General features: G+C 41.9%; 1 protein-coding gene across 1 annotated transcript in view; it reads right to left on the minus strand.

The window, feature by feature from the left end:
* The window catches only part of TSPAN31 (tetraspanin 31), a 38,898-nt gene extending 25,450 nt beyond the window's left edge, over positions 1-13,448 (minus strand). Inside the window, exons 1-2 of the mRNA XM_070740736.1 lie at positions 13,118-13,448; positions 155-322 (exon numbers count right to left, since the gene is read on the minus strand). Of these exons, the coding sequence (XP_070596837.1) occupies positions 155-322; positions 13,118-13,375 (426 nt within the window). The 5' untranslated portion in view covers positions 13,376-13,448. The remainder of the gene's footprint in view (positions 1-154; positions 323-13,117) is intronic.
* Between the last annotated feature and the right edge of the window lie 2,950 nt (positions 13,449-16,398).

The raw sequence follows: 16,398 nt of genomic DNA on the forward strand, positions 1-16,398 counted from the left end.
ATTCTAACTACTGCACCACCGAGAACCTTATAACTGGCAATTTCAATTCCAGTCGTGCCAATAACGCATCTGGTGGAATTTTCATACATCTATTTTTGCAAGGTAGATTTCAGGAGACAGGCCATAAATTCTGCCAAGAGCATTAAAAAGATACAAAGAAAAGCATGACTTGGTGATGGTTGATAGCACCAATGAGTCCCACGATGGCGATGAGAAGCAGGAAGAAGCCCACCGCAATGACCCCTCCGATGATGTGGAGGCTGGGAACAATCCCAAATCCTTTTCCCCAGGCAGCCACGCCAATCAGTAGTAGACCAACCAGCTGGAAAACAAGGAAGATTTGGGGTTAGGAAGATGGGGAAAAATATCAGAAACACTGCAAAAAATTCCAATCTATTTAGCTTTTTCTTTTCTCTTCAATAAAGTTGCATTATTTCCATTCCCAAGTGCTACATATTGTACTGCGATTATTGCTTTCGTCTCAGCTCAGCTCATTATTGCTTTCATCTCAGCTTGTATCTATGAACTAGCCTCCTTTGGATTATAAATCCATTTAACCCAATTCCAGCGAACTGGCCTGAACGTCTGCTCAGTATCCATTTCCATACGAGTTTTTGCAGCTGATGACAAGACTTCCTCATCGACTAGATTGTGGGAAAACTGGCCACATCCCATAAAACAGTTTTAGTATATTACAAAATCGTCACAATATCCTAAGGGTTCCTAAGAGATCTGAAATGAAAACGGGGATTTGTTTTTCTCACTTTCCCATTGTTCATTCCAAATATCCAATGCCAAAACTAGATACCGTGTTTTCTTTCCTCTAATGCTGCCGTATTTTACATTTATTGTAGAACAGCAGACTAACCTCAGATGGGACGGTGTGTGTGTGTGTGTTAAAGTTTTCTCCAGTACCATTACATCAAGCACCAAACCCAAATTCCTTGCGTGTTCAATCACATTTATTTATTTCTTTATTCGATTTTTATGCCGCCCTTCTTAGACTCAGGGCAGCTTACAACATGTTAGCAATAGCACTTTTTAACAGAGCCAGCCTATTGCCCCCACAATCTGGGTCCTCATTTTACCCACCTCGGAAGGATGGAAGGTTGAGTCAACCTAGAAATTTGAACCGCTGACCTCCAGATCTATAGTCAGCTTCAGTGGCCTGCAGTACAGCACTCTACCTGCCACCCCGGCTCTACCACTTGGTCAATAAAGAATTCTATTCTATTCTATTCTATCATAGTGATTCAGAGAGTGACTCTTCACATTAAACAATCTTAAATATGTACAACAGCTTTATTTGGCTAGCCTTATCAACACCCACACACCCATAAAATTATATTTTCACTATACTATATATTATGTTTAAATTATTCAAAATGTTTCCAAGCCAACAGAATATTGGAAAATTAGACAAAGGCTGGGAAGTTATTTAGAACTATAATAAAGTCACTGTCCTGAAAATAACACACTCTGCCATTTTACACTACAATATTTTAACATTTTTAATTACTTAACTTTTTCCAGTATCTTGCTGTTAACTTACAAGATGGGAAGATTCTTTCACACCTTTTGTTATGGGCAAAGAGGTAAGAGATGTTCTGACTGATATGGGACCCAATCAATTAGTGCCAAACCCAGCTATTCTCCACAAAAGGGAGAAGAGAATCACAGCCTCACTTACTGACTTCAGCAATTGTTCAAAGTTATGAAGGTACTGGGAGAAAAAAGGACAGCTTGAAGTCCCAGCTGTCACAACATGTCATGCGATCATGATCTGGCCCCTTTGGCAACCAGCTCACGCTTACCGCGTTGCAGTGTCCTACAGTCACACAATCACAATTTGAGATCTTTCCCACTTGGCTTCCCATCAGCAAAATCAATGGGGAAGTCAGCAGGGAAGATCCCACAGGTTCAGTTGCTTGTACACTCTCCCATTTCTGCCAGAAACCTCCCCTGGCTTCACTGCTCTTGTGTCACACAAACCCACTTGCCTACCCTTTCCCATTCAGCACCAGGTGCCTGCCTTACGTGCCTGCTTGCAAACTGTGGCTTGCTTAATGTCCTCACTTCACAGCAGCAGTTAAGCAGTGAAGCGGTTGTGTGATAAACCTCTTTACAACCACATTGTTTAACAATATAAATTTTGGGGCCTATTCCTGTGGCTAACATAGAAACATAGAAGATTGACGGCAGAAAGAGACCTCATGGTCCATCTATTCTGCCCTTATACTATTTCCTGTATTTTATCTTAGGATGGATATACGTTTATCCCAGGCATGTTTACATTCAGTTACTGTGGATTTGCCAACCACGTCTGCTGGAAGTTTGTTCCAAGCATCTACTCCTCTTTCAGTGAAATAATATTTTCTCACGTTGCTTTTGATCTTTCCCCCAACTAACCTCAGATTTTGCCCCCTTGTTCTCGTGTTCACTTTCCTATTTAAATCACTTCCCTCCTGAACCTTATTTAACCCTTTAACCTATTTAAATGTTTCGATCATGTCCCCCCTTTTCCTTCTGTCCTCCAGACTATACAGATTGAGTTCATTAAGTCTTTCCTGATAGGTTTTATGCTTAAGACCTTCCACCATTCTTGTAGCCCGTCTTTGGACCCATTCAATTTTATCAAAATCTTTGTGTAGGTGAGTATTCCAAATGTGGTCTCACCAGTGCTCTATACAGCAGGATCACAATCTCCCTCTTCCTGCTTGTTATACCTCTAGCTATGCAGCCAAACATTCTACTTGCTTTCCCTACGCCCGACTGCATTGTTTACCCATTTTGAGACTGTCAGAAATCACTACCCCTAAATCCTTCTCTTAACTACTGACAGTACACTTCATACTCGATTTCAAACACTTTCCAATGTAAGTTATCTACTGTGTAGGCCTTGGTGCTCTCTGAGCTTGGTTGCCTTCTATTGTCTTGGTTCTCTTCTACTGATAAGCTACGTAAATTTGTTTTTAACCACAAGAAGTTCTCCAAATAAGGGGAAAGGACACAGAGCAGAAATGTGACAAATGCGCTTCTCAAACAAGAATACAAGTACAAGGTCTCTTTGATATATATAGAGAAAATATTGCTCAGACATGTAGATCCACAGGTGCCATAACTACCTGATTTTTTGTTTCGTCACCTAACCCCCAAAACTTTATTCTCAGACTATCCACTGTTGACCTCACCCAATTCCTAAGGTCAGTAAGGGGCGTGCATAAGTGCACCAGCGTGCCTACCATCTCTGTCCTAATAGTCCCTCTAGCTTGTAGTATTGGCATGCTCCATGCCTATTCTGTTGGGCAGAGTCACCTTGTGGAATCTAAGAGTTTTGTCTGTTTTGGTGCTGTTCTAGGAAATAGCATCTCTCTAGAATATTGATGGCTCCACTCTGTTGGGCATTAAAGGCCTAACCCTAGGTTTTTATACTCCTAAGAGAGAACTAGTATAAAATGCTACCCCAATTTTGATTCCTAAAATGAGTAATCACTTTTTCAAAAAATGCTGGAAATATAATGAACTATAGAGAGCAAGGTTGAGGTAATAGTATGTGAGAATGAGGCAGGGAAGGGGCAGAGATGCTACCTAGGGAACAATCAGATAAGAGAAGACGCAGCCCACAAATTCATAATTGGCAAAGAAATCCAGGACCCACCCAACAACTTCTCAAAATTTTATAACAGTGGGATACCGTGATATTTGTACTTTCAGGCTTGCAAGACCCTATTTCCAGGTGGTCCTCAGCTTATGACCACAGTTGAGCCCAGAATATATGTTACTAAAAAAATTTGGGTGGCTTATAAGTTTAATAAATTAAATTAAAATTAAATTAGTCTCCTGGAGCTCTAAATCTGCTGCTATCTTGCATTCTCTGCACAAGGAGCAATTGTCTGGAGCACTTGTGGATGCTCGTACACAATTCGGCAGAGTCCCTTGCTGCTGCCTGGAATACGGCTGAGGCTCTTGACCAAATTGACTTCACTTGACAGAAAGTGGCAATAGATGAACACATGACTTTGGGGTACTACAACCTTCATAAATATGAATCAGGTGTCCAGCATCTGAATGTAAATCACATATCCATGGGGATGTTGTTAAGTGCAACAAATGTTCATAAGTCACTTCTTCCAGTGATATTGTAATTTTGAACAGTCACTAAATGAACTACAAGTCAAGGACTACCTGTATTGTAGCCTTGCAATAATGTAGAATTAGGTCATGTGGATGCCATTTCCTGTAAGACTTACCTGGCAAGACTAATGACCTTGGACAGAATTAATGCCATAGCTAAGTGTAATTATGCAACAAACAATACGTAAGCCGGGGGAGGAAGGTATGGCTGTGCAATATAGCTGCAGGGATGCCCAAAAAAGGAAAATAATGCCATTATTTCCAGTAAGATGTTTGCACATTGTGAATTGGGAAAGAGAAATTTAGCTCTCTCCCTTCCCCACAGGTAATTTGTCAACGTACAACAGTTCATTTAGTGACCAAAGTTACAATAGGACCAAAAAAGGTGACTTGTGACCATTTTTCACTCTTACAGACACTGCACAGTGGGATGCCGTGTCATGTGATCAAAATTCAGTCGCTTGGCAACTGACTCAGAGTTACGATAGTTGGGGGTCATGTTATTTATTATTACCTTTTGCAACTTTCTTACAAGTAAAGTCAATGGGGCAGCCAGGTCCCCTGAACAACCATGACTATTCATTCCACATGATGACTATTCATTCTAGTCTAGTCTATTCATTCTATTTACGGGACCATCTTCTGCTACAAACCTCCCAGTGACCAACTAGGGCAGACCTGGGCAAAATGCGGCCCGAGGGCTGGATGTGGCCCACCCACTGTCTGTGATCGGCCCACTGAGGTTGGTCCAAGTTTTCTAGATAAGAACTGGGTGTTCAAGATTTAATATATAATATATAATTATATAATATATAATATTCTGTATAATATAATAATATAATATAATATAATTATAATATAATACAATACAATATAATAATTTATAATTATAATATAATTAACTCAGTTCTACCCAATAATATACAGTATTGAATTGTACAGTACAGAACTGAGTTAATTATATTAGTCCGGCCCTCTAAAATCATCCCAATTTCTCATGTGGCCCTATGGCAAAATTAATTGCCCACCCCTGAACTAGGGTCAGCCTTCTCCAGGTCCCATCAGTCAAACAATGCCAATCGGCCGGGCCACCGAGGAGGTCTTCTCTGTGGTGGCTCTGGCTCTGTGGAACCAACTACTCCCAGAGAGTCATACCGCCCCTACCCTCCTACCGTTCTGGAAGGCAGTTAAAGCTTGGCTCAGCCATCAAGCCTGTGGCCGTTGAGTAAGACCAACCAGCTCTGGCCATGAGGGAACGAGTGTTTGTTGAATGACCGCTTTATTTCTGGGATTTTAACTGTTTTTATATTGTTTTATTGTTGTATGCCGCTGAGTCTGCAAGGAGTTGGGTGGCTTATAAGTTTAATACATTAAATTAAAATTAAATTAGTCTCCTGGAGCTCTAAATCTGCTGCTATCTTGCATTCTCCTCACAAGGAGCAATTGTCTGGAGCACTTGTGGATGCTCGTACACAATTCGACAGAGTCCCTTGGTGCTGCCTGGAATACAGCTGAGGCTCTTGACCGAATTGCACCTTTGAGACCTCTCTGTGTCAGTAGATCCTGGAGATCTCCTCGGTTTACTGAGGAACTCTGGGGGATGAAAGAGAGGGTCTGCAACTTGGCCGTCCTCCTTGACCCACAGCTGACTTTAGACCATCACCTTTCAGCTGTGGCAAGGGGGGTGTTTGCCCAGGTTCGCCTGGTGCACAAGTTGTGGCCTTATTTGGACAGGGAGTCTCTGCTTATGGTCGCTCATGCCCTCAAGATTCGACTACTGCAATGCTCTCTACCTTTGAAGAGTGTTCGGAAACTACAAATTGTGCAGAATGCAGCCACGCGAGCAGTCATGGGCCTGCCCAGGTATGCCCATGTTTCTCCAGCACTCCACGGACTGCACTGGCTGCCAATTGGTTTCCGGACCTGATTCAAAGTGTTGGTTATGACCTTTAAAGATCTACATGGCATAGGATACTTACGGGACTACCTTCTGCCACACGAATCCCAGTGGCCATTAGGTACCACAGAGTCGGCCTTCTCCAGGTCCCGTCAACTAGACCAGTGATTTTCAACCTTTTTTTGAGCTGTGGCACATTTTTTACATTTACAAAATCCTGGGGCACACCACCAACCAAAACGACACAAAATGACACTCTAACACAATGCATATTATACACAGACGTAACCAGCTGAGGCTGAGGCTTCATCTAGTGGTGGCAACATTTACCTCCAGTCCTGACCAGGATTAGAAATCGGGACCATGGTGAGGAGTAGCAGCCTCAACTACTCGCCGTGGCCACAGAATGACAAGTGCACGGCAGCCTGAGCGGGGACCTTCCTGGGTGTGAATGAGAGGCGGCCTGCTATTGGTTCATCGCTAGTGGTTGGGATGAATCCTAGAAGGTGATTGGTCAGTGAGTGTTCCCTGTACCTCCACTCTTCCTGTTGCTGATAGCTGAAGGGATTGTGAGGGGAATGTTTATGTCCGGCTGGAGGCAGCTGGCGGCGGGCCAGATAAATGGCCTCCGCGGGCCGTATCAGGCACATGGGCCGTAGTTTGGGGACCCATGTTTAATTTTCCCATGGCACACCTGACCATGTTTCACAGCATGCTAGTGTGCCACGGCACACTGCTTGAAAAACACTGAACTAGACAATGTCATTTGGCGGGTCCTAGGGGAAGAGCCTTCTCTGTGGGGGCCCCGGCCTTCTGGAATCAGCTCCCCCTGGAGATTCTTATTGTCCCCCACCCTCCTTGCCTTTCATAAGATTTTGAAAACGTATTTATGCCGCCAGGCTTGGGGTTACAAGACCCCAGCCCCTGGCCAGTGAATGTGTAGAATGTTTGATTTTTAAATGTTTAGTTTTAAAAAATATTAATTATTCTGTTAATTGGATTTAGAAATGTTTTACATATTGTATTTTTATTGAATTGTTGTAAGCCGCCCCGAGTCCACGGAGAGGGGTGGCATATAGGTCCAATAAATAAATAAATAAATTTGTATTTGTATTTATTAGATTTGCATGCTGCCCCTCTCCAAAGACTTGGGGCAGCTAACAACAATATAAAAACACAATGTAAACAAATCTAATATTAAAACAATCTTAAAAAACTCAATTTAAAGAACCACTTATACATACAAGCATACCATGTATAAATTCTATAAGCCTAGGGGGAAGGGAAATATCAATTCCCACATGCCTGACGACAGGAGTGGGTTTTAAGGAGCTTGCGAAAGGCAAGGACGGTGGGGGCAACTCTGATATCTGGGGGGAGCTGGTTCCAGAGGGTCGGGGCCGCCACAGAGAAGGCTCTTCTTCTGGGTCCCGCCAAACAACATTGCTTAGTCGACGGGACCCAGAGAAGGCCAACTCTTTGGGACCTAACCGGTCACTGAGATTCATGCGGCAGAAGGCGGTCCCGGAGATATTCTGGTCCCATGATCTCAAGTCTCCTCATCTGGAAAGGAATTACAGAGAGCTGGTCTACTTGTCAGCTCTTCATTCTGCTGCAATTGTCAGACCAGCTTTTAGTGGAGTTTGCCGTTTCTTCTCCAGAAGTGGGTTAGAGTTTTGATCGATTCATTTGGTTTGTGGAAATGACAGGTAAATCTGCTACTTGTGGGTTTGACTGCAACAATAAATGCTAGGAACTTGAGTTCTTAAAGCAGCAAACAAACTGTAAAATTATGCAGGAAAATATACTAACCACATTTACTTTGATGCAGAAATACATATATAAAGCTTTTTGCTACAAACGTTTGCAGGCGAGGCCAGTTTTAGCTAAGGTACTGACTGGATGCTCCTTTAGATGATGTTATACAACGTATCAACTTGTATCAAGCACAGCTATGTGTCAAAATAAATCAGGTTGCCTACAAATACATTTACTTGACTGAAAAATATCAAATGCCTCTAAACTGTGTATGAAGATACCGTAGTTATTGAAGCCATGAGTGGGGGACCAGAAGCCACCAGACCCATTGCAGTCTATGGGGCCATCTTCTTTGACCTTTCCTTAACACAGTAATCCCATTCTATTTATTTTAGCTTTTTATCTGGGCAGCAGGGAGGTGGATTTCAATTTTATCATTGGACGTCAGGAAATAAATAATTGGGGAAGGTGGTATAGTTGTATATATCAGCTGCAGAGAGGCCCATAAAGGAAAATAATGCCTTCATCTTGAGTAAGATGTTTGTGGCTTGTGAATGACGACTAGTCCTATGGGATTGGGTGGCATAGAAGTTGAATAAATAAATAAACAAACAAACAAAACTTTGGGCAAGAGAAATCTCTCCCTCCCCACCCCCAATTTCTTACCCACCATACTAACTAATAATTATATTTTAGGCCTGGCCACTACGATGGATCGGTTTTGTGTGGATCAACTTGCATATTTAAAAATTTTAAAAATTATGTGGCTATTTGGGCAGAGGTGATCCAGGTTCACATATAAATAAAAAGCATGAGCTGTGCTTTAGCCCCACTTAATCAGGACATGAAACTTTATGTTTGTTTGTTTGTTTATTATTCATTTATTAATTGGATTTGTATGCTGCCCCTCTCCGCAGACTCGAGGCGGCTAACAACAGTGACAAAAAACAGCATGTAACAATCCAATACTAAACAACTAAAAAAAACCTTATTATAAAACCAAATATTGAAAAAGGTCTCTAGCCAATTTTAAAAAGGAAGAACACACACACTACAGTGTACCAAGCATTACTTAATATTTCCCCCTGCCTTGTAAATTCAAGCATCTATATCTTACAATATTGTATAATATTATATAATATACAATATTATGTAATAGCAATCTTTCGATATTTATTTGAATTTCACAAAGAATTGGGGGAGTGGTCAACAGTGTTTTTTCAACCAGGGTTCCGCCAGAAATCTGACGACACCAAAGGGTTCCCCTGAAAAACAGAACGATCAGGCAGATAACATTCCATGGTTGCGTGATGAAGCATTAATGATAGCTTGACCCAATGTTCCCTTCTGGCCATGATTTTCCACTGTCTGGGTCATAATATCTAAAACAAACAAATACATGTAATCTGCTTTGAGAGCAGAAGCTCTGCTTTCAAAAATTTCTAATGGCATGAAAAATGCAGCGGAGGTGTGTTCTATGAAAATGGAATCAGGTTATCCAGCACAGAACCTGCTCCACTTCTTAGTTTTAAACAGGTTTCCTTAGTTACAAAGATTCTGGCCCATTGATACCAAAGGCAACTTACATGATTTAAAATCAGTCTCAAGGTCTTTCAAAGTTCTTTTTTTTCACCCAGGATTCCAGCACTGTAGGACTTCTTGGGAGCAGAATATATGAATTCCAACAAATCCTTATTATCCATACTTAATCTATGAGGGTTATCTGGAAAGTAAGGTTACAAGGCAGGTAGCTCTCGTGGGGAATATTCGCGGGGGAAGTTGGTATTACTATCGTGCAGCAGGAATCCAGTGGAAGAGAACGAGCAGAGCCAGTGGTCAGTAGATCATAGACTGGTATTGTGTTGAAGGATAGAGATGAGCATCTTCATTCTGTTTCCCTCCAAGTGCGAAGTGTGCGCTGTAATACACTACCTGAATGCTAAGGGCATGAACGCTGCTGCAATGGGCGCCCAAGATTTGTGCGCGATGGGTGCCCAAGATTTTTCTCACCAATTGCTGAGTTTTGAAATTTTTGGCTGGAAGAGAATGAGTAGGGCGCCACTGCATTGATTGACGTTTGCTCTCTGGAGTATGGTGAAAAGCCCAAGTTTCATCTCCTGTCACTATACAGTTGAGAAAAGCTTCGCCTTCAATCTCGAAACGGTCAAGAAATTCTTAGGCGGCACCAACTCTGTCAATTTTCTGCGCTTTAGTAAGCACCTGGGCACCCATCGCAGCAGTGTTCATGCCCTTAGCATTCAGGTAGCATATTACAGTGTGCACTTCACACTTGGAGGGAAACGGAATGAGGATGCTCATTGCTAACATTCACCACAACACCAGTCAATGATCTACTGACCATTGGCACTGTTTGTTCTCTTCCAGTCTTCCCGCTACACAATAATAATACCAACTCCCACCTGCAAACATTCCCCGTGAGAGCTATGTGCTTTTTAACCTTGCTTTACAGATAACCCTCGTATGTTAGGCCTCTTTCTTTCTCAAAGGAAGGAGAAAAGTTCATTTATTGATTTTCTGGGTTTATAACCCACCTTTTGTGCAGCACACATAGCATTCCTTTCCGGCCCTCTGGAATCAACTCCCCCCAGAGATTAGAACTGCCCCCACCCTCCTTGTCTTTCATAAATTGCTTAAGACCCACCTATATCGCCAGGCATGGCGGAATTGAGACATCTCCCCCAGGCTTATATAGTTTTATGTGCGGTATGCCTGTGTTGCATGGTTTTTAAATGTTGGGGTTTTAATGTGTTTTCTTTAAACATTAGATTTATCAAATTGTACATTGTTTTATTATTGTTGTAAGCCGCCCCGAGTCTGCGGAGAGCGGTGGCATACAAATCTAATAAATTATTATTGTTGTTGTTGTTATTATTATTATTATTATAATATTACCACCATGTGAAGTAGGTTGCATTGCAAGGAAGTGTGTGGCCCAGTTACCCAATAACATCTGTAGTTGAGGATGGATTAGAATTTCAGTCTCCCTAATGCCAGTCTTGCATTTTTAAATAGAACATACACCATATTTTTCAGAGTATAAGACGCATCTTTTTCCCCCACAAGAGGGTGAAAACCTGGGTGCGTATTATACACTGAACGTAGTTCCAGCCAGCCACCCCTACCCTTTGGCCTCTGCCTCCCAGCAATTTACCTCCTTGCAGCAAAAAGAACAGAGCCTGTTAAGCCAAGCAACCCATTATCAGCTTCCTGACCCTCAACTGGTTTGAGGCTGCAGACAGGCCGGGCATGTGCTAAACTGAAAGTGTAAGTAGCTTCAAGGAGGAAAATTGCTGGGAGAGAGAGACACAGATTTTTATTTTCCGCTGAACTGGATACAAGGAGGTAAATCAATAAATATAAATGTCTCTAGAATGTGCAAATTATCAGACTTATTTTTTTTAAAGACTCCTTTATTATTGTTCGAAACAACAAAATGAAGCTTTTAAAAATAAATGCTTGATCCGAAGAGCCCCAGTGATATTGTATCTTCTTTTAAACAGCAAAGAATATTTCCAGAAAGTCACATCAATTTTAAAGATCTATTGAAGTATAATCTGAAATGTAACAGTGTCCTGTTTTCGTATTAAGATAAGGCAGCTGAGTTAAACCTTGCCTTAGTCATGTTTGGAGTAGATCTATTTAAATGATTGGGAGGAGTTAGTATGACTACATTTAAGAAAACTTTATGGAATTAATATACTGCTGTAATGTACATTTCTCCAATTCTTTGCTATTTCTATGGGTCAGGCACCAATGCATAGAAGTACACAGCAAACAGTGTATATCATCTGTACTGTCTGCTGTTTTCCGAGTTTCCCCCCCTTGTTTTCCTCCCCCAAAACTAAGGGGCATCTTATACTCTGAAAAATATGGCATATAATTGGAAAAACTGCCCATTTTCTGTCACTGTCCAAGGAAAACTGTTAAAGTGCTATTAAACCAGTCATTTTCTGTTCTGCTCTTGTTTGAGCTAAGTATTGGTCATTCTTATTTCTTCAATGTTTCCTAGATGTTTCTGCAGTGCAGCCAGGGACCCAATCAAATGACACATAATCTTTGTAACTTATTTACCAGATCTGACAAAACATAGGTCAGCAAACAAGAAGAGAAGGTTCAGTCAGTTGCTAGCAGTCAAGAAAACATTTGAGTCAAGATTTCTTAGGTAAATATCACAAGCTTCCCATTCTATGCCACCCTGACAAGACATATTTTTAGTCCAATTCTTGTGGGGCCAACCTATTACTCACTCATCAGATTCCCCCCAAATACTTGCAAACAAAGTGTGCAGGATTTATAGCTTCTCTTCATACTATTTTATAATTTCCTGGCCCCTAAAACAGACAGACAAAACAAAATGTCTCTTTTTCCTACCATGCATTCTCTCACAGATTAATCTTAGCCTTGCTCTGCTATAGGGTACCACAACCACCTTCAACATTTCCAGTCAGAAATTCTGGAGACTATACAGGCAGTCTTTGACAACAGTTCTTTTAGCGACCATTCAAAGTTGCAACGGCAGCAAAAATGACTTATGAACATTTTTCACACTTATGACCGTTGCAGCATCCCCACAGTCACTTGATTTACATCCGGCTGCTTGACACCTGATTCATATTTATGACTGTTGCAGTGTCCCAGGGTTACACAATCATCTTTGGTGAGCTTCTTGACAAAGCGAAGTCCATGGGGAATGACCACTGCTTAACAAACGTGGTGAGTCCAGTCGTAAAATGGGGCAAAGGTCACTGAGTCAATTCCTTCGGTCAGCAACATAAAGTCTGGGCTCCGTGGTCGGGAATCATAGACTACCCACATCCCACAATTGTGGCATGTGGTCTTTGATTTACGACCACGGAAACTCTGTGGTTGTAAAAAATCAAAGATGACCTGCATTCCAACACAATCGGAAGGTGACCAGATTGGGGCAATTGCTCTAAAGCAGAAGCAATGAGGTCATCCCTCTACCCAGCTCTTACTTATTTTCCTCTAAAAATTACCACCAGCTCCCCTCCAACCCACATATACCCATCCTCAAGTATACAGAATCAGAAAGAGACCTGGGCAGATCTCCCCCCCCCCCCCCCCAAATCCAAGCTCCTCCCGGGGCACCCAGCAATCCCATTATGGGTGGGGTTCTCCCACCCACACTCAACACCATGCACACACACACATACACACACTCACAGAGCCCAGCTTTCCTTCCTCTGGATCTAGCCCCCCGCCCCCCCTTCCTTCCATAAGAACTCCACGCTCTTCTCTTTCCCGGGAAGAAGCAAAAGCAGCCGTCCGTCCGCTTGTCATACTCACCACGTAAACGACGTTGAGGGCGCACAGAGCATTGCGTGAGCAGGCGAAGCCCCCGCACACCATCTTTCCCAAACGGGAGGAACAAAAGCCCACTCGCCTCTGAAAACGCCGAACGGAGACTTTTCCCTCCCCACCCCGCGCACCCGCGGAACGCTGCCCCTTTAAATCCCGGCCTGCCTCCACCGCGCTTGCGCACTGATGCTCAGCGCTGTCTGCCGGCTCGGCGCATTCTCTCGATAGAACGCCTACTAGACTCATCCGCCGCAAGCGCAGGCGCCCTTTGGGGTGAGACGCGCTGTCCCTGGGGAATCGGCCATCTGCATCCGGGTTCCGAAGTTTAAAAAAAAATACGGAAGATGCGTAAGTCAGCTTAACCACAGAGATGAGCTTTTGAAAAACAATGAGGTGACGTCGTTGTTACTTCCGGTTTTAGGCTACCATTTTCAGGGGCGGGGCGGTTGTTGGGTTGGGCTGTCTTAATGGGGGAAGGGGACTTTTACAACGCTCCGCCTTGTTTTATAGTCCATTGAAAGAGTTTATATTTCTTTCTTAGGTGATATTCAACACATTCAAATGGGAAAATAGCATCGTTCTGCTGTGTAACGTTTTGGGTATTTTCTGTGATGATGCAACCGTTTCCCGAAATTCTCCTATGGCGTCTTTTGCAGCAGACTCGAAGCTGCTTCTGATGTCTAAAAAACCGAAGACGTTTATTGTCCTTTTCTTCTAGGTCATCAGCTCAGTAAACACTGTTTAATAAGTCGGTGGACCCGAAAATCTGTGCCAAAAGTTTTGGAAATCCATGTTTGATCTAATATTTTTGATATAAACAATATACTTTCAAACATTAAATAACATCGGGCTCCAAATGTTCTTATACAAAAGGAGGGGGCGTTTCGTACATGCCGTTAAGAATGGAGTTAATTTAAATTTATTTCTGGAATTCAATGCTGAGGTAAGAAAGGGGTACACAAATGTTTAAAAGAAAATCCATTGCACGTGATTTGGGAGTAAGCCACTTAATTAAATGAGCTTCGAAGTACAACAACAACAAATATAATAATAATAATAAAAATAAAAATAATACATTTAATACATAATTCATACAAAAATACATCACACAGTCCTAAATACTTGGGAAGAGGTCACTTGAGATGTGATACGAAATCCAGCATATGAATCTATTTTGCTGTGTACAGTATTACTATTTTTTTGTGAATAAAATAATAATAAAAATAATTACTTGGAAGTGCTTCCAGCCTGTGAGGATATCTGTAACACCCTCAAACATCCAGATTTGCTTATCCCAGGTCAATAGGCAATATCTGACAGGTTGCCAGACCTAGTCTGAATATCTGGCTGACTGGGCAATCATTAATAATAACGATAGTGATAATAATTCCCTCTTTTTTACTCTGTGCAGTGTACAGGTCCCTCTTATACCACTTTTTTTTCCTATGACATTCCAGTGTCTAAGTACAATGTAGGGAAGACTCAGATCTTATCAATAGTCTGAACAGAATTCTGGCAGATGGTTTTCAATTCTAGACTGAGAGTCTCAAATTGCTCTCCTATAATTTAAACTAATAGGGTTCACTTCATAATAGCTTAAGATCAGTTGTTTTTAGTTCCTGTGGTATAAAAGTAATTTATCCTACCCTTCAGGGAGGAAAGATTAATCAGTGGTTAATATGATGACTGGGGTTTTGGCTATTACTTTTGATACATTTCCCTGTGTAACCCCAGTCTTCTCCATCTGCTAGGATCCTTCTGGTAGATCTGTCCAGATTCCAGAATTCTATAGATTAAAAGTGAGCAAGAGATATAGCACTAAATGCCAGTTTTAAAAGTTTATTTATTAAATTTATATACTGCTTGACTTGCGTCGACTTTGGGGACTTTACATTTTATAAATAATGTAGTTTAAAACATTTAAAATAAGCAAACAAAACAAAAGGATGGCAGAGATTACACATCTGGGATGTGGGTAACGAAGAAAAAGAAGAAAAGGCATCTTCAGTCGCCTTCACCAAAAGCCAACTCTTTGGGGTCCTTCAAAACCCCAGAAATACTGAACATTACTTGGGCACATTTTGTGTTTTGCGTAGAGTTCAGTCCATAGCACAGGAGATGGCTTGGCTCTTTTTACACATTTTTCCCCCATATGGATTGCTAGAATCTGATTTCCAATTGTAGTCCACCATTTACGTACTCAGAGGTCTTCAAACTTGGCAACTTTAAGATTTGTGGACTTCAACTCCCAGAATTCTCCAGCCAGCAGAGCTGGCTGAAGAATTATGAGACTTGAAGTCCACAGGTCTTAAAGTTGCCAAGTTTGGGGACCCCTAACTTACCTGATATAGGCAGGTGCTGTTTGAAAATCTGAGTTTCCAGATCCATGCTATTGATACTCCATTCTCAATTTTATAAATGTACTGTATTTTTCGGACTATAAGACACACCTTAATTTTTGGAAAGGAAAATAAGAAAAAAGCTGATTGGTGGGTGAGTCGGCCTCCCAAAATACCCACAATCAGCTGTTCCCAGAGATGAATTTTAGCAACAGGCTCATTGCTTTTTTTTCTGCCTGTGAAACCTCCATTTCAGAGGCTTTTTTTCTGAAGCTCAGTTTCGGAAGCTTTTTTCAGCCTATGAAACCTCCGTTTGAGAGGTGGGACAGGGCTACATTCGGAATATAAGACACCCAGATTTTCACCCTCTTTTGGGGGGGGGGGAAGGTGTGTCTTATACCCCGAAAAATACAGTATACAGAGACAAAGTACCAATACAGCTACTGACTTTTACAGTGTTTGTATATCACAATGCCCAGCATGTGTTCAAGTGTGTGGCAAATTATGATTTCCAACCCAATGTTACTAGGTTGGATTGCTACAAGTAGCGTTGTCTATTCTGGCCAGAAACAAGCTGCTTGCAGGAATCACAACCCACCAGGTCCTCCAAGTCCAGCTCCAAAATGCCCAGAAGTCTGCGAAGGTCTCATGGATTAGCATTGGCAGTGTGGGGCTTCCCTGGTACTGTAATGGGGCACTTGGTGTGGATGTTGGCAATGCCATGGCCTTTGGGAAAAGTAGACCATTCCTTCCTAGACTTGTTTCCTATAGAGGCTGTAATCAACATTGTGTCGGGATCAAGCTACTTTTGATACTGAAGGTAGATTCCAGATTTCATTCCTCTTGAAGCTACCTTGAGTCAATGCTACACCGCTTCTGCCACCTGGAGGCACTTAAATATGAGTTGATATACATTCTAGACCTTCCATC

This window comes from Erythrolamprus reginae, chromosome 2 (assembly GCF_031021105.1).
Source record: "Erythrolamprus reginae isolate rEryReg1 chromosome 2, rEryReg1.hap1, whole genome shotgun sequence".
In the NCBI taxonomy this organism is placed as follows: domain Eukaryota; kingdom Metazoa; phylum Chordata; class Lepidosauria; order Squamata; family Dipsadidae; genus Erythrolamprus; species Erythrolamprus reginae.